The following is an 18,963-nucleotide window of genomic DNA, read 5'->3' on the forward strand; positions in this document are numbered from 1 at the left end:
ATTTATCGTCGGAGCTCGAGCGCGGATATTTATAGCCGGTGGTAGCGGCTCTCGATTTTAACGCGCGGCTCGTCGGTTCGTCCTTCGGATTATTTATAGGCACGGCTCGTCTCTCGATATTTATCGTCGGAGCTCGACGGCGCGGATATTTATAGCCGGTCGGCGCGGCTCTCGATTTTTAACGACGGGGCTCGTCGGTTCGTCCGCTCGGATTATTTATAGACGCCGGCTCGTCTCTCGATATTTATCGTCGAAGCTCGACGGCGCGGATATTTATAGCCGGTCGGCGCGGCTCTCGATTTTTAACGACGGGGCTCGTCGGTTGTCCGCTCGGTTTTTATAGCCGGTCGGCGCGGCTCTACGGTTTTAACGTCTGGGCTAGACGGCGCGGGGCTTCCGTTTTTAGAGCGCTTGGCGCCAATTTGATCCGTATACCTCCGGGCGAGCGGCTCGGGGCCTTCGTTTCAGGCAATAACCTCCCTCTATCATCCTGAACAGCACAGGGCTTTGGTTTCCTTCCTGCCACACTAGTATGCAGCCCGGCCGAACAGCTCGGGGTTTTCGATTTCGAACGCTGCTTATATTCTATACGCAGCCCGGCCGAACGGCCTGGGGTCTTCGGGTTCGAGCTCCCGGCTCGGATATAAACCTCCCGGCCGATCGGCTCGGGGGCCTTCGGGTTCGAGCTCCCGGCTCGGATATAAACCTCCCGGCCGATCGGCTCGGGGGCCTTCGAGCTCACGATAAACCTCCCGGCCAAACGGCTCGGGGGCCTTCGGCTTCGAGCTCCCGGCTCGGATATAAACCTCCCGGCCGATCGGCTCGGGGGCCTTCGGGTTCGAGCTCCCGGCTCGGATATAAACCTCCCGGCCGATCGGCTCGGGGGCCTTCGGGTCACGATGATAATGCCTTATATTCGCTCTTTTGACTTTTCATCTCTGCATTTCAAGTATTTAGTCAAAAAATGAAATACACAGGGTGATTTACAGTGATACACCTTTCACCCCGCCCGGTAAGGCTGGAGGTGGTTCGCGCTCCACGGCCTATCTAGCTGCCGTCCGTCCTCGTCCTCCAGATAATACGCGCCCGAGCGGAGCTTTTCGATGATTTTGAAAGGGCCCGCCCATGGAGCTTCAAGCTTGCCGACGTCGCCGACCGGCTTGACTTTCTTCCAGACAAGATCGCCGACTTGGAACGATCTGGGAATTACGTGCCGGTTGAAGAATGCCGGGGCCGCTCGTCGGTTTTCCGCTCGGACGTTTATAGACGCCAGCTCGTCTCTCGATTTTTAACGTCGGAGCTCGACGGCGCGGATATTTATAGCCGGTCGGCGCGGATATTTATAGCCGGTCTGCGCGGCTCTCGATTTTTAACGATGGGGCTCGTCGGCCTTCTAGGCTAACTCCTTACCAGGTCGAGCGACCTTGGCCTTCATAACTTATCTCGCACTTGAACAGTCTTTGTGCCCGGCCGAACAGCACGGGTCATTTGCTTGCGAATCCAATCGGCTGGGAGGCCTTCGCTATTCGGGCACTTGGCGCGGATAATCCATATGCCCCTTTCACCCAGCTTGGAGAACGTACTCCTGGCCGAACGGCTCAAGGTCTGCTTCGTCGAGCATCTTGGCTCGGATAATTTACCTCCGGTCGAACGGCGCGGGGCCTTCGTTTCTCGAGCGCTTGGCTCGACCCATTTACCTCCGGCCGAACGGCGCGGGGCCTTCGTTCCTCGAGCGCTTGGCTCGACCCATTTACCTCCGGCCGAACGGCGCGGGGCCTTCGTTATCGAGCACTTGGCTCGGAAAAACCATATACCCGGCCGACCGGCTCAGGCCTTCGCTTCAGGCAATAACCTTCCTCTATAATCCTGAACAGCGCAGGGCTTTGGTTTCCTTCCTGCCACGCTAGTATGCAGCCCGGCCGAACAGCTCGGGGTCTTTGATTTCAAACGCTGCTTATATTCTATACGCAGCCCGGCCGATCGGCCTGGGGTCTTCGGGTTCGAGCTCCCGGCTCGGATATAAACCTCCCGGCAGATCGGCTCGGGGGCCTTCGGGTTCGAGCTCCCGGCTCGGATATAAACCTCCCGGCAGATCGGCTCGGGGGCCTTCGGGTTCGAGCTCCCGGCTCGGATATAAACCTCCCGGCAGATCGGCTCGGGGGCCTTCGGGCCACGATGATAATGCCTTATATTTGCTCTTTTGACTTTTCATCTCTGCATTTCAAGTATTTAGTCGAAAAATGAAATACACAGGGTGATTTACAGTGATACACCTTTCACCCCGCCCGGTAAGGCTGGAGGTGGTTCGCGCTCCACGGCCTATCTAGCTGCCGTCCGCCCTCGTCCTCCAGATAATACGCGCCCGAGCGGAGCTTTTCAATGATTTTGAAAGGGCCCGCCCATGGGGCTTCAAGCTTGCCGACGTCGCCGACCGGCTTGACTTTCTTCCAGACAAGATCGCCGACTTGGAACGATCTGGGAATTACGCGCCGGTTGTAGTTTTGCTTCATCCGCTGACGGTATGCCATCAGCCGAACGGACGCCTTTGCCCTCTCCTCTTCTACCAAGTCCAGCTCCATGTTTCTTCGTTCGCGTTGTCATCATCATAGCTCGGATCCGGTGACTCAACGCCGACTTCCCGGTATGACAGCCTCACCGCCATATACCAAATGGAACGGTGTGACTCCGTCCCTTCTTTTGGCGTCGTTCGGATGGCCCACAAGACGCTCGGCCTTCATCCGCCAACTCCTCCCAAATGGTCGGCCGAGCGCATGATCTGAAGAATTTCCGGTTGGCGACTTGACTGATCGTTGCTCGAGGATAGGCCACGGACGTGAAATGTTGCTCAATCCGTAGCTTTTGCACCAATCCTCTAACATCTTCCACGTGAACTGCCGCCCGTTCCAGTCGGCGAGGGATGCCGAACCGACAAATGATGTGTTGCGGATGAATTTTTAACCATTTGTTCGATGATCTTGGCTGCCTCGGCCTCCACCCACTTGGAGAAATAGTCTACCGCCACTAATAAAAATTTCCGCTGTCGCCATCGGAAATGGACCCACAATATCCATTCCCCATTGATCGAACGGACATGAGATGGTTGATGCCTTCATCTCCTCTGCCGGTCGGTGGGAGAAGTTGTGATACTTCTGGCATGAAAGGCATGTAGATACTGTCCAAGTGGCATCTGTTTGTAAAGTTGGCCAAAAGTATCCGGCCAAGAGGATCTTCTTGGCCAATGAGCGTCCGCCCGGATGACCCCCGCATGATCCTTGATGTACTTCCTGGAGGATGTAAGCTGAGTCCTCCGAGCTTACACATTTCAGCAAAGGGCGCGAGAAAGCTTTCTTGTAAAGCTGATCTCCGATGAGTGTGAACCGACCGGCTCTTCTTCTGAGGAGCCGGGCTGCATATTCATCGGATGGTGTGGTGCTCGAACGGAGGAATTCTATAATAGGTGTCCTCCAGTCACTTGGAAATGCGAGGCCTTGCATCCGGTCGACATGCGCCACCAGCAGCGTTTTTTCAATTGGTTGCTGAATGGCGACCGGCGTTATTGAGCTCGCGAGTTTGGCTAACTCATCGGCCGCCTGGTTCTCCGTTCGTGGGATCTTCTGAATAAGCACCTCTCGGAAAGTAGCTTTGAGTTTTTCAAAGGCCTCAGCGTAGAGTTTGAGCCGAACACAGTTGATTTCAAAGGTGCCGGAAAGTTGCTGAGCGGCCAACTGTGAATCAGAATAGAGTGTCACCCGACCTGCTCCCACATGCCGTGCTGCCTGCAATCCGGCTATGAGGGCCTCATACTCTGCTTCATTGTTAGTAGCTTTGTAATCTAGCCGGACGGATAGGTGCATCTTTTCTTCCTGAGGTGAGAGTAGTAATATTCCGATCCCACTTCCGAGCCGAGTGGAGGATCCATCCAAATATAGCTTCCTGCTCTGGCCTGTGCACTTCGGTCACAAAATCAGCCAAGGATTGGGCTTTAATCGCCGAGCGGGGCTGATATTGGATGTCAAATTCACTCAATTCTGTCGTCCACTTGATAAGCCGTCCGGACGCTTCTGGATTCAACAGCACTCTTCCGAGTGGACTGTTCGTCCGGACAATAATGGTGTGAGCCAAGAAATACGGTCGCAGGCGCCGAGCGGCTAGAACCAAAGCAAAGGCCAACTTCTCGAGCCCAGTGTAACGAGATTCAGCATCTTTTAAAATGTGGCTTAGAAAATACACCGGCTGCTCTTCGCCGCTCGCCTTCTCATGCTCAGTTGACGACAGATACATATAAAGTGACTCACCCCCGATCGGCTTGGCTAACACTGGTAGAGAATTAAGATATGTCTTCAACTCTTCAAATGCTCGGTCACATTCTTCATCCCACGGAACTTAGTGGCCTTGCAAGATCACGAAGAATGGCGGCTCGATCGGATTACGAGATGAATCGATAAAGCGGTTATCCGCGGTCAACCTTGCACTTCTCTTGTATTTCTTGGGGCGGCATGCAGTGCTTTAACCTTGCTGGGATTTGCTCGATTCCCCCTCGGTCACTATGTATCCCAAGAAACGCCTCCTTTGGCCGAACAGGCACTTTTGGGGATTTAGCTTGACTCCATATTTGCGAGCGTTCGGAAGGTTTCTTCCATATCCTTAAAAGATCGGCCGCTCGGACGGATTTGATAAGAATGTCATCCAATTTCGCCCGATCCGCTCCTTGAACACCTTGTTCATCAAGCGTTGATAGGTGGCCCGGCATTCTTCAATCCGAACGGCATCACATTGTAACAATATGTGCCGTCAGCCAATTAAGCTTACTTTTCTTGATCTTCCGGCGGGCGGCACTTGATGATATCCTTGGTAGGCGTCAAGCATGCAAATTAATTCGCAGTCGCCCGTAGAGTCCACCAGCTGATCTATCCGGATAAAAATCCTTGGGGCATGCCTTGTTTAAATCTCGAAAGTCGATGCGGACCTCCACTTGCCGCCGGCTTGGAGACCAAGACTACGTTGGCCAGCCACTCGGGAACTGCACCTCGCGTATGTGGCGGCCTTGAAGTTTTTCCACCTCCGCCCGGATAATGGCCTTCACCGGCCGAGCGTCCGGTCGGACATGCAATTCATCTGCGCTAGGCTCGGCGAAATTCCAGGTAACTCATGTGTCGACCAGACGAAGACATCATGATTTCGTTGGAGGCATTGAATCGACTTCTCCTTTTCTTCCCCGGATCGAGGCGATAAAAGTCGTGGCCTCCGATCGGGTCGGATGATCTGGACTTCCTCCTTTTCATCGTAAATTAAAGCAGGAGGCTTCTCGGTTATGGCGTGTACCTCAATTGGGCGCCTTCCGAGCGAAACAAGCTTCCGCTCGGATCATCTCTATATAGCACCGCCGAGTTGCTAGCTGATCTCCCCGCACTTCTCCTACTTTGTCCTCCACGGGAACTTTATCTTCGGTGGAAGGTTGAGACAACCGCTCGGAACTCGATCGTCCCAAAATGACGTTGTAGGATGAGGAGAGTCGACCACCACAGTTTATTGTCCTGGTCCTCTGGCGGCTCTTCTCCCAGGTGAGGTGGCCGGTAGGATTTGTCAGGCCGGTGAACCGTTGCCTGTAAACCCGTAGGCGGGGTCGTCATGGGCGACTCGGCTCGATCAATTTGCGCTGATCGAACGCCTTCTTGAATATGATGTTGACCGAGCTCCTGTCAACAAATATGCGGTGAATGGTGTAATTTGCTATTACGCTTTAATGGCGGTCGTCGTGGGCACTTCTACTCCTTCTAAGTCCCGGGTCCGAAAGTGATTTTCGGTCCACTTGCCCGCTCTTGGCTGCAGTGATCCGCGTGGATCTCCAGACGCCTGCTTACGGCTCGGTTGGAGTCTCCTCCGGTAGCCCACCAGCTTGATCTCGCCACGGAAGTATTGCTCCTATTTTCCTCCTCCCGAGCAGACGGTCGTGACCGTTCTCGACGCCTGGCGATTCTCCTGCCTCGGAGATCGGTGCCGATCGGGTCTGGCGATGTCGCCCCTCGGTGCGGGTCCGGTCGACTTCATGAGTCCCACGTCTCCTGCCGATGGGAGGCGGCCGTCGTTCGGCTTTCCGGGAGATTGGACACCAAGGAAGGCTTGGCAATCCCTCGTGTTGTGCGTATCCGTGCGGTGGAAGGTGCGAACATAGGGTCCACCTCTTCTTTGGCTTGGGCGGCGGCCACTTCTTGTCGTGCGATCGGCGTGAGGATCGAATTGCTTGACCCTCGGTCCTCGGGTGGGCTGGCGGCGTCTTTGTTTCGCTCGGCATGAGCAGGTCTTGGCTCGGGTTTTCCTTTTCCGAAGCGCGCTTCTTCCACATTTATATATTCGTTGGCCGATGTAGCATGTGATCATAATCTCGGGCGGCTTTCGGATGAGCGACGGAAGAAGTCCCCATCCACAAGGTCTTGCGTGAAGGCATTCATCATCGTCTCCGATGTGGCCGGTGGGATATCCATCGCCACTTGGTTGAATCAATAACCTCGAAGTGATTCTCTCGGCTCTTGCTTGATGGCGAATAAGTGACACTTGTCTTTTGATAACGCCGACTCTTGGCGAAGTGGTGGAGGAAGGCCGTTCCTTGAAGCTCGTGATGGATCCGTCCGTCCCACCGTTGGCCGATCCCGAGAGGGTGGTAAGGAAGACTCTACACTTTACTCCATCGTGTATTGATGGGCGTGTATTATCGAACTTACCCGGATGATCATCCATTGTTCCATTGTATTCGCCGATCGTCGGAGACACGTAGTGCTTGGGCGAGGGTCTCGTAGGATAGCCTCCGAAAATTGGCGATTGATCCGCTCGGGGAGGAGTCCGCTCGGGGAGTTTCCCTTCTGTCATCCCGCCTTGGCATTTCATCCGAGGAAGATCCTCTATCTCTGGTATGACTTCGGAGTGCGAAATAAGGCCCGATGGAATGCGACGGTGGTTCCGCTCGGCCACCGACGCAGATGTTGCTTGTTGCTCCGGCTTTTTTGTTTTGCTCCATGAGTTTGGCGGCCTCATCTCGACCAGAGCGTCGAGTTCTTCTGATGAAAGCGCCACCGTGTGTTGTCGTCCCCTCGTCCATTGTTCTTGTTCGAATGCAAGAGCGTTCCCAGACGGCGCCAATTTGATCTGTCCGAACCAAGAGTTGATGAAAGCGCTCTCTGCTGGATCCTCGAGTGCTCCGGCGAACCTGCAACAAAACCGAGCCGGGAGGGGTTCCCCCGGCGCTCAAGTCGGTAAGTGGTGGAGAAAGTGGTGCCCAATTTGTATTATCGTACCTTTGGCGATAATAGCCTCTTTATATAGGACGGAGAAGGAACCGATGCACGCCCACCGAGGTACGTACTTGTCGAGAGCTTACCGACACCATGCTGCCACAGTCCAAGCATGTTCTTTGATGGGACGGCAGGACCACCCGTTGTCAGACTGAAGTATGGCACAGCCATACGACTTGCGGCTGTCGAAGATGTCCCCGTCTTTTACCCACCGTCTGACTGGGGTGCCCGGCCCGCCGAGCGTCGTCCGGACGGCCTTGATTCTTTGCGCCGTCCGGGCGGCACCTCCTTCCGCTCGGTCATTACGCACTGCTTTATTTGAGCGTCGGACCCCTGGTCCCTACCAGGGTGCCTTTTACTATCAGATTTCCCTTTCTTCTGAGTCCGGTCGGCTCGCCCTTTTCCGGCGAGCCACTGGACCCTTTGACCTCCCCTCAGCGTTGACTCCTTATGGGGTTCCGGATTTTTACCACCGGATCATCATCCTATAGAAAAAAATTCAACACAAAATATGAAAAGTAGGGATATGAAATAATTAATTTTATAAAAAATATTAAAAATTAAAATTAATTAAAATTAAATCATGCATAAAAATTAAATTTAATCAGAATAAACATGATAAAATAATTTTTTAAAATATATTTTCGTGTCACTTTTCTAATTTTGTCTTTGTAAAATCTAAAATATCAATTATGCTCTTGAAAATTTTTAAAATTTTGAACATTTCAATATGCATAATTCTTTTATAATATTTTTATTTGATCCTTTAATTTGTCTTTTTTAATTTCCACTCTATCATAATCTTCTAATAAATATATTTGCTAAGGTAACCTTTAATTCAGTATTTTTTTTCTTTTTAATAGTGCAAGATTTATTTTTAATTTGTACGAACTTCTAGAAATTATTTTTATGAACTCGTATAATTTTTTAAGAGGTAAGAAATATATCTCACTTAACATGTTGTTCTCGTAGTCTGCCATTTCGCCTTAATCGTTGTTTTCTTCCGACGTATCTCTCCTTCATCGATGCTCATTTCGGATGAGCTTTCGTTGTCTTCTTGGTGCCTTCATCAATGCTAACCTAGCATATTTGTAAATTTATAGAGTCGATTATCGATGTCCAATCCGAGATTAGGAGTGTAAACGAATCGAATCGAGCCGAATATGTAGAAAAATTTAAGGTTCGAATTCAACTCGAAATAGGTATATTCGAGTTCGATCTCGATTTGAAGCTCGAAAAATTCAAAATGTTTGGTTCGAGTTCGGTTCAAATTAGGGCTCGGGTCCGAGTTCAGCTTGAAATATTCGAACATGTTCGTGGACTATTCGAATTATTGCTCGAAAATAGGTTCGAAAGGTATGAAATTTATTTATTTAATATATATTTAACTTATATTAATAAATATTAAGGCTCGCGAGCGGCTCGAACAATTTAATTTAGGCTCGAGTTCGGCTCAAAAAAAAGTTCGAACATATTCGAGTTCGGCTCAAATTCGATAAATTCGAATACGAATCGAATATTTTTCGAGCTGGCTCGAAAAGCTTGTGAGCCGGTTCGATTCGTTTGCAACCCTATCTGAGATCCTCGGGGAAACCTTAAGAGCATGCCTTATGGAGTCTTTGTTCGTTACTATTTCTCTAAGATTTGTAAGTCCGGTGATCAACTCCTTCAGTTTAGTGTGTAGTTGAGCGATCAACTCTCCTTCTTTTAGTCGAAGGTTTGTTTGTTGATTCTGGAGCAAGTCTCGTCTTGCAAGTTTGGCCTCCAAGATTTCTTCGTACAATTCTAGGAACTTCTCCTAGAGTTTTTTCACTAAGTTGTAATTGTCGATCCGATTGACTTCTTGTGGTGGAAGAATGCTCAGCAGGTGACATCAACTCTTCCATTTACCACGAAGTCATTCTGCTCCTTGTTCCACAAATGCTCTTCCTTTTCTTCTCCATATTGGTCTAAGGGCTACAAAATCATGTTTAATTATTAAAAGAATGTCGAAATCAATTTTAAAAAATACTTCCATCCGGCATTTCTAGTATGTGAATTCCCCTTTGAACTTTAGCGGGCAGATACTTGGTTTGACCATCATATCCTTGGTTTAGCAGACGATTAGTCCTTCTAGAGCGGTATGCTCTAATACCACTTGTAGGCCCTGATAGGCCAGCTAGAGGGGGAGGTGAATAACCTACAATTAAAGTTAATACTTCTCTTGCTTCTTAACTTAATAAGGACAAACACACATTAGTTAATAAAAAATAATAACATAAAAAGAAAAGGGGCACTAAGCATTACTTGCTTTGCAACCGGAGAGGTTGCTAATCCAAGGCAGTTGAACACGTACTATCAAGCTCCTCCTTCGAAATAGTCGGAGATGGAATAGCCCCTTACAACGTTTAAGAACAAACAAAACTAAAACACAAATTCAGAAATGAAAGTGCAGTGTGTTGTTTTAAACTTTGAAGATTAGGGCTCTATTTATAGTCCACTGGTCACAATTAGATGTTTGCTGACATGACAGCTCCCGGGCTCTTGGACTAGGTCTAGGTGGCTAGATATGACCGCCTCAATCCATTTTGCAATGACTCTTTGTCGATAGTTTATCCAGTCCTGGGCGCATGGACCCAGTTCGAGCGTTTGGAGTCTTACTGACGTGGACTCCAATCTAATCCTTGCTTCAATGGGTCGCTGACGTGGCCAGGACATCTCGAGCGCCTAGACCTGGTCCAGGCGCCTGGACCTGATCCAAGCGCCTGGACATAGTTAACTCAGGTTGACTTGTTCGATCGCTTGGGTGATCTTCTAAACGTCCATGAGCTTACTCGAACCCAACTCTGGCCTTCTCCTCGAGCGGTCTTCTTTTCCGGCTTCTCATCCCTCGAAAGCGTAGTGCATGTCCTTCTCGTCTGCTGATGTACTATTTCACAGTTCCTTGTCCCTCGAATACACCGAGCCCATCGACTTACTTCTCATGTCATCCTTCTCGCTCGCTGCGTCTTCCGCTCAACTTTTTGTTCCTAAGTTCCTGCACACTTAAAACAAGATATCAAACCACATAGTCTAATTTAACTCAATTGATCACATCAAAATCCACCCGTGGTACTTATAATAATTTGCTTATAAATATAATTCCTAGCACAATTTTAGAAAATTTTATTTTGCAATCTATTTGTTACTTATTATTTATTTTATCATTTTATCCCATATTTTTTTCTCCCTTCTACACCAATTATAATTTTTTAAAGATTTATTTGTTACTAAATCCTCCATTTTGAAGGCTACCATTCAGTTAAAATCGAATCAATTGAATTAAATTAATTGAATTGAGCCAATCATTTTTTTTTTTTTTTTGACAAATTGAACATATAAAATTTTATCATTAAAATCAAACAAATTGAATCAATATAATATAATATGATCGATTACTGAATTAATTGATTTTTTTTATCATGAATATGTAAATATCAGTTGTGTGTATAGTATCATTTATGAATCATCAGTAGAGTACTAATCCGTTATGATACATTGACCGTTTAATTTAATCGATTTAATTGAATTTTAAATTTTATAACTGAGATAAAATTAAATAAATTAATATTTTTTAAAAAAAATAAATTAATCAAAGTTAATTTTTAAAATAAATCGGTTCATTGATTATTTTAATTTAATCGAGATTTTATTCATCACCATAATTTAAATTCCATAAGGTTGAATAAACCTTGTATGTTACCTTTATATAGGTAATGTTAGTTAAATAATAAGTTTTATGTAGTCATTTTAATTCTTTAAACTTTTACAATGAAGAAGAAATATGGTACATTTGCATAATAAATATCCTTGCTCTATTTGCTTTGAGCTTATTGAGCTCGACCGTAGCTTACGCACTGATGGCTATTGTAGCTAATTATGTTTTATTTCTTAATATGAAGGAATGTGGACTTATGTAAACCATGGCGATGAATGAAACATCGTACTTTGGCTCCTTTTTTTTTTTTAAAAAAAAATCTAATTAAAATATTTCACCACTTTCTTGAAAAGATATTTCAAAAAAAGTTTCCCTTGTGATTTATCAAGCCATGTGGTATTGTGGTATTGTGGATTGTGGTTCACATTGAAATGCTGCTTCTCAACTCCAAAGAACCTCTGGAAATTACCTCCGGCCATAGTATAACAGTAAGACGTTTAAATAGTTTCTCAAATATTTACAGTCTAAATATTAATTATCGGGCACTGCAAAATATTTTCTTTCAAATGAAATAAAAAATCTGATACCTTGAGTGATGAATATGTGAAATCAGACCTCCACTCCCAAAATTAATATGATGGAAAGCTCAAATACATGCATTATATTAAAAAAAACCTTTGGGATTTAATAAAATCTTAAATAGATGTCAAATCATCACAAACCAGTGAATGAACGCCCTTTTCTTTGTCTTGTATTATGTTGCTTTCTTTTTGTTTTTTAAACATGTTTATCTATGATTTTTTTTAGTTACTGAAGATTTAAAAATAAATAAATAAATAAACAAATCTACAGTTAGGAGATTACTATACCTCCCCAAAAACAGAAGGGTGCGTGCAGTTCCATAAGACAATCTGTTTAGTTTAACTTTAGAATACTTGTTTTGAAAAATAAAAATAAAAATTATTCAATCGCGGAATCACGTCATCACATTTGACATGCTTCATTATCTCTGAGAATTACTCATTATTTGAACCAGATTAAATAACATAACCTTAACAAGATAATCAAAATTATCAACAATAATCTTGGCCTAAATATGCCCAAAAAGTTGTAGAAAGACCAAAACAACTGGCAAGTTTGCTAATTCAAGAATTTATTTTCCGTAAACAGATACAAATTTTTCATTAATTTAAGCACCATTTCAGAGAACCATTTTAGTCCAGGAACCACTAGCAAACTCCCATACAAGACATTTTCCAACAAAGGAAAATTAAATCTTCAGAAAGCAATACGCTTCAGCTACAAGCATACAGGATGAAAATGACCGGATTCGTTTCCAAGGGATTCAAAGGAAGCGTCTTAGGAAATTCTTCATTTGATCAATATAAGGCGGCCTAGTGGGGATTATATGACCCATCTCATGTTCGATGATCATGGAGCACTCTTCCTCGAACATACCAGCTAGTTCCCTGCTTGCTTGATTTGCAATCTGCCTATCTTGTCCTTGGCTACTGCCAAAACAATGAAGTGAAGGACACCTTATTGACTCCTTGGACCCCCATGGAATTGGCAGAAAACCTGAGCATAGGATCGCAAATTGGAAGTCCATAACATGGCTGCTTCGCTGTTGCTGCTGGCAAAACAAGGCAGCCATCGCTGCCCCCTGAGAGAAACCGAGGACGCCGTCAAATGGTCCCATATGAGAGATTATATTCTTGAGGTGTTGGTAGGATACTTCGAAGCCAAATGTTTGTTGTTGATATTGCAAGGGATCGAAAGGAGCATCTATCATCCTCCAACATTGTTCATCCGAGAGGTTCAAATGTTCACTTGTAAGCCATGCATATCGCCTGTTCATTTCCGGTGGTGGAGACTGTTGCACATAACTGCTGTCACTTGAACGTGGCTTGTATATGAATGGTAGTTCATGAGGAGCATCGACAAATACAAATTCCACCATGTTCTTCAATTTCTTAGCAAGTGATGAAGTTCTTCCTTTAAAATTTGAAGCATTTTGTCTGAACCCATGTAAGCATAGAATCCTTAGCTTTCGGTCCCCACTGTTACCTGAATAGCAGAAGAAAAAAATGCCGCATAATTAAAGGAAATATAGTTAGGAGAGTTACATTGACCAGGATAAACAGCAATTAAGCACACTCAAACGCACATAACATCAAGAGGAGGGCATAAAATGAAGAAAAGATATAGAACATTTCCTCCTTTTTTATCTTAAGAACCTAAATAAGATTTCATTTAACAAGCACTAGCAAGAACCAATAAAATAATAGGTGCAGGGATATATTAACTTGTTTCTCAACTCTAGAGTTCTTTCAAGAAAAAAATGAAACACATCTTCTTCCCTTTTTTTCATCACCTACAGGAAGATTGTTTGATTTTAACATGAATACAGACCTTACCATGAGTCCTAGGGATCTGGGCTGGCGTGATATCAGGAAAGCTGGAATTCGAAATACCCATTTCCTCCGAGGAATCAGGTGAAATATCTTCATGCTCATCCTCCTGTAACATCATTGGATTGCTTCCCTTGCCATTTTTTCGGCATAACTCACAAACATAAACTCTGCTGGAAATGACCTGGACACAAGTTGATTACAGCAGTAAGCATATCATAGATTCAAGCAATAATGAATGGACAATGTCAAGTTATGCATTCATCAATGCATTTTTTAAAATCAAATATATCTAGACACAATAACTGAAGAAACGTGTCAGGATCTAAAACTGCTTTTTACATATAAGTACAAATTTACGTTTAAATGCAAACAGCAATAATAACAAAGTTTAGCAAGAAAAATATGGTCATGAAATTGGAAAGAACATTACACTAACCTGACAGTCATAGCAGACTAAAACGAGCATTCTACAGTAATGGCACCGGCAACGAGAGGAATAATCATCAAAGGAAATACCACAAAGCAGGCAACTGCCAATAACATCTGTTTCCTTACTTCCAACTGAAATACTGTTCACGGAACAAAAAGTGGAATTTGATACCCAGTTCAATACAAAGTACAAACCAAGGCAAATATTACACAATGCTAACCATGAAGGCTTGATAGTTATGTTGGAACATCAGTAACTCACCGGTGATCAAAAACAAAATTCTTCCCTCTAAAGTAACCGCCAGTTGGAAATTGTTCCAAGTATCTCTGAATTCCGCCAAACAACTTTCACAGAATAACAAGAAGATGAGCAAAATAAAAAAGATACAAAGTTGTATTTCTACTAATTAACTTGAACAATCAAGTTACCAGAAACTACTGCAATGACATCATGAAATATACATGATTACATGTTCACCTCGTAAATTATTCTACTTTTGCAGTGTGGTTAACTTAAACCTGGAAATAGCTATGCAGTCATGGTCGTGTTAGCTTTCATCTTGAAAAATCTTACAAGCAATGTGGAGTTCAGAAATACTATAAAATATGGTTAAGGCACTAAACCTCCGGAGGATAATAAACAGCTTGCACAAGGATGTAAAGTTTTCCAATGGAAACTTCTATCGGAATGACTAAGCAGTAATTATAATAATGTGGTCATTGCTAACAAAGTTCTGATGGTAATTTCCAACGAAGAAAGCAAAAGGCCTTATCAACAGTAATAAAAATGGTAGTGAACCTTCCCAAGAAGAGCTGACCTGAAAAACATTCTCAAAACCTGCACCTTTTGATCTAATATAAGCTGAAGCAGTTTCACATCTAATACCGCCAGTGCAGTACCTGAATCGTTGCCATAAAAAAAATGCAGAAATCATTAATTCCTTGGGGGCACTAAGTTGCTAAGTTGGAGCACACAAATATATATGTTTTACATGTGTCTAATGTATGCCAAACGTTGTAGCAATTATCACACCATAGATAGCCCACTCACCTTGACTGACTTCTTTTCCTTTAGAGACAACCATAAGCATCTCTTCTTACCTCATTTTGCACTTCTATGCTCATGGCCCATTTCCTTTAACCCCCAATTTAACAGAGTCAAGGTGATGAGCCAAGTTTGGACTTATTTTCAGCTTAGGTCATACTCAGAGATGTCTAATGACTACGTGGGAGGCAAGTTCTAATGTCATGTTATTTTCAACATGTTTCTTTACTATGTAACTGTCGTTTGCATTTATATTGGACTATGCTATTTTCTATTGCATGAGTCCACTTACATTATGTCAGTGTATATCCAGACTATTTAAATAAGTTCTGCACTTATAATTTTTTTTATTTTTGTGCATATTTCTACTGTGTGCTATTTTACGGTGGTCATACAGTGATCAATATTGTTAAGAGTGAAGAGCCCACCAGGACAATACTTACATGAGAATGTTTTTGCCATGCAGCTTTTCAGAGTGCTGATCAATCCAAGAAGCCAGATCACTGTATTGTCTTAATTCTGGATCAAGAGTCTCCACATTTGTGGCCTTAAACTTCCCAATCCGTGTTTCATATAAGTTCCTTGCATCCAACAGAACAAGTTGTTTATCAGCCGTGGAATCCATATTAGTTCCTGGAATTACTATACTCCCATCAATAATTGAACAAAAACTAAATCATTAACTTACACTAGTTGCTCATTCAAAAGAACCCACTCACCTGCATCATGGAGAACAGAATGAAACTCTGCCGCAGAGAGGTGCCTCCCAGCATCGCAAACTTTGGGAACCTCTGCTAGAGGATCGGACCTGAATGTTACCAACTCCTGTCATTTACAGTCATAGTCATAGAATCTCGATTACCAATTTTAGAAGATTAAATGATTACATTCCCAAAATGGAGTTCTCTTTTTTTTTTCCAGTACAAAGTAAAGAAGAAGATACCTTAACCACACGAATTGAGAGTTCCGTAAACCCACATTCTCTCGTAATTCTAGAGTCCGAAGGATGTTCGCAGGACGCAAGCTTGAAGTCCGTGTCGTCAAATAAGCTCATGGATTTCAAAGCAGCAATGTGCTTCTCCAAAGACGGCATATTTCCACCAACCTAAAGTTATAAATGACAAGATCAAAACTTCCGCTAATACCAAAACTCGAAGAACAAAAACCACGAGCAGTGCTTGTCGGAGGAATCCAAAAGGGCTCACAGTGACGTTGACACCGGAGGGAGCGATGCGAACGCGGCCAAGGAGGGCAAGAGATCGGCAGTTCGAGTCGTAGAAGCGGACGAGGAAGTCGATATCTGGGACGGGGGCATACTTGTAGTAAAGGAGAACTCCGGCTCCATTGCCGCCCTCGGATCGGTCCTCCGACACTGCCATTCCCGTCGCCCCCGCTTCGAGTTAAGACGCTTTTCTGAAACCCTAACCTAGGACACTTGAAACGCACATTAGTGTATACTCCAAACTCATCAATACGACTCAACTATATGCACAAATATATAAATTTTTTTTTTCATATTTATTTTTCAAATTTTATTTCTGTAACTACAACATCACAAAATTTACACTCTTTGTATCTTTACATATTATGCAATTCATTATCCTCTTGGATGGTACCATTAAGGCATAGAGTATTATTACTTAAAGTAGAAATTTGATGTATTTAAATATATCTTACTCTATATCTTACCATTTATAGCTATAGAGTAATATCACTTAAAGTCGAAATTTGATGTATTTAAATATATCTTACTCTATATCTTACCATTTATAGCTAGTAATTATTCGTGATTTATCTTTTCCGTATTGATCTAGAGACGGGTTGGTGGACCCCCGGGACAATGGTGCAGCGGCAAGACATCCAAGTTGTCACCCAAGCACCCACAGTTCGAGTCCCAGCTATGACGAATTTATAGAAATTTTTTTCTCCAAATGGGGCACACAACTAAAAGATGCTTGGCTCCTGGGCTGCTCGTTGTGAGTGGTTCCCGATTTACCCTAATGGCCGGTAGGAAACTTTCGTAGGGTCGGGTCGATCACCTCAAGTTCGACGTTACTCAACTTGGTTAATCATTCTTTTTTTAGAGACGGGCTAGCGGGGGCGCTGGGGGCGAGCGAATCGCTTTTTTGTCACATATTATGTAATTCATTTTGAGCTCGGTCATCCTAGGACTAGTCAATAAGACAAACTGGGTTTATCATTTTAATGTCCCTAGGGCTATAATATCACGGTAGGATATCCAGGTTGTCACCCAGTTATTCGAGGTTCGATTCTCAGTTATGACGTATTTGTAAGAATTTTTTTCTCTAAATGGGGTGGACAACCAAATGATGTTGGGTCCGTTGGCTGCTAGTCAAGGAGGCTAACTGGGTTTATCATTTTGCCCCAGGGCTATGATATAGTGGCAATGCATCCAGGTTATCACCTAAGCACCCCGCGGTTCAATTCCCAGCTATAGTAAATTTATAGCAATTTTTCTTTTAAATGGGGTACGCAACTAAAGGATGCTAGGCTTCTTGAATGCCACCACGAATGCTCTACGATTTGCCCTAATACCCGTGATCCTGTCCGAGCGCTGAGTCGATGGACGCTGGGGGCGTGGCGCTCTCCACTGTCTTCAACTGGTGATGTGGATCTCCGGCGGACCTGCAAACAAGCCGAGCCGGGAGGGGTTTGTTGGTGCAATATCCCTCAGGTCAAGGTTGACCTGGGTAACCAAGCTGAGTCTTGGTTTGGGTTTAGATGTTTGACAATAAGATATTGATTGAAGAAGAGTCAAGTAGGTCAAGGTTGACTGGATACTTGACTGGGAAGTTCTAACTGGGATGTTAGGCAAAATGGAAAGTCCTGGTGAGTGAAGCCAGGCAGAAGGAAATCCTGGTGAGTGAAGCCAGGCAGAAGGAAGTCCTAGTGAGTGAAGCTAGGCAGATGGAAATCCTGGTGAGTGAAGCCAGGTGAAAGTCCTAGTGAGTGAAGCTAGGCAGATGGAAATCCTGGTGAGTGAAGCCAGGTGAAAGTCCTAGTGAGTGAAGCTAGGCAGATGGAAAACCCTGGTGAGTGAAGCCAGGTGAAAGTCCTAGTGAGTGAAGCTAGGCAGATGAAAGTCCTAGTGAGTGAAGCTAGGCAGATGAAAACTCTAGTGAGTGAAGCTAGGTGAAAGTCCTGGTGAGTGAAGCCGTGCAGGAAAATCGAGATGGATCAAGGATGATCGGACACTCGGTGCTTGGAAGTCCAAGTAGGTCGAAGGATTGATCGGATACTTGGCATGAAAGAAAAGTCCAAGTAGGTCAAAGTGACCGGATACTTGGCACAGAGAAAGTCCAAGTGGGTCAAAGGGATTGACCGACACTTGGTAAGGAGTCCTAGCAGTCAAGGGAGTGACTAGATGCTAGGCATGACATACCACAAGTCGAGGTTGACCGAATGTTGGTTAGGATGTTTGGGACTTGGTTTTGGACAAAACCAAGTCGGATCGATCCGTGGATCGATCCAGCTCTGAATCGATCGGATCGATCCGCACTGATCGAGAAGCTCGGATCGATCCGTGGATCGATCGAGTCCCAATCGATCGGTGGATCGATTGGGACGCGGCCGCTTCACGCGATAAGCGCCGGATCGATCCGTGGATCGATCCAGCGCTTTCGGGGCGCGTAGCGGATCGATCCGTGGATCGATCCAAAGCCTCCCGATCGATGGGAACATTCGAATCGATCGGGATCCGGCCGCTGCGCGTTTATAGGCTGCGGCGCTCGATGGTGTGATCCTTTCTCGATTCACTCCGAGCTCTCGCCAACTCCTCCACAAGCTCTCAAAGCTCGACGCCAGTTCTTGAAGGATCTTGGAAGCTCTCCAAGTCAAGAGGCGGATCAAAGCCAAGAAGAGAAGCTAGGGTTAGGGTTTTGTACTCATTGTAAGCTTGTAAGCTTGTATTTCTTGTATCCTTTCCTCTCTTCTTGTATTGAATATTGTAGGGCTTCTCCGCCCTTGGTAGTTACCACAAAGGAGAGTTTTATTTAGTGGAGGTGTGTGTGTTGGTGTGGATCCTGGATTAGTCACCTCTTGTGAGGTGGATACCAAGTAAAACCAACCGTGTTAGCGTTGTGTGTTTGTTTC

The 18,963-nt window shown here is 45.0% G+C and overlaps 1 protein-coding gene across 2 annotated transcripts; it reads right to left on the reverse strand.

Annotated features, from left to right (window-relative positions):
- Positions 1-12,070: 12,070 nt before the first annotated feature.
- Positions 12,071-16,314, reverse strand: LOC122041781 (rhodanese-like domain-containing protein 6). 2 transcript variants are annotated; one of them, XM_042601583.1, is made up of 9 exons: positions 16,056-16,314; positions 15,794-15,955; positions 15,570-15,675; positions 15,294-15,483; positions 14,624-14,705; positions 14,068-14,150; positions 13,813-13,945; positions 13,380-13,557; positions 12,071-13,029 (listed from the first exon to the last, which is right to left on the reverse strand). In XM_042601583.1, the coding sequence occupies exons 1-9, from the start codon at positions 16,227-16,229 to the stop codon at positions 12,308-12,310; spliced, it is 1,830 nt and encodes a 609-aa protein (XP_042457517.1). In that variant the 5' UTR covers positions 16,230-16,314; the 3' UTR covers positions 12,071-12,307. The 2 variants fall into 2 exon arrangements, with proteins under 2 accessions (XP_042457517.1, XP_042457516.1); XM_042601582.1 differs by having other exon boundaries at positions 15,294-15,492.
- Between the last annotated feature and the right edge of the window lie 2,649 nt (positions 16,315-18,963).

Source organism: Zingiber officinale, chromosome 2A, assembly GCF_018446385.1.
Source record: "Zingiber officinale cultivar Zhangliang chromosome 2A, Zo_v1.1, whole genome shotgun sequence".
Taxonomy (NCBI): Eukaryota; Viridiplantae; Streptophyta; class Magnoliopsida; order Zingiberales; family Zingiberaceae; genus Zingiber; species Zingiber officinale.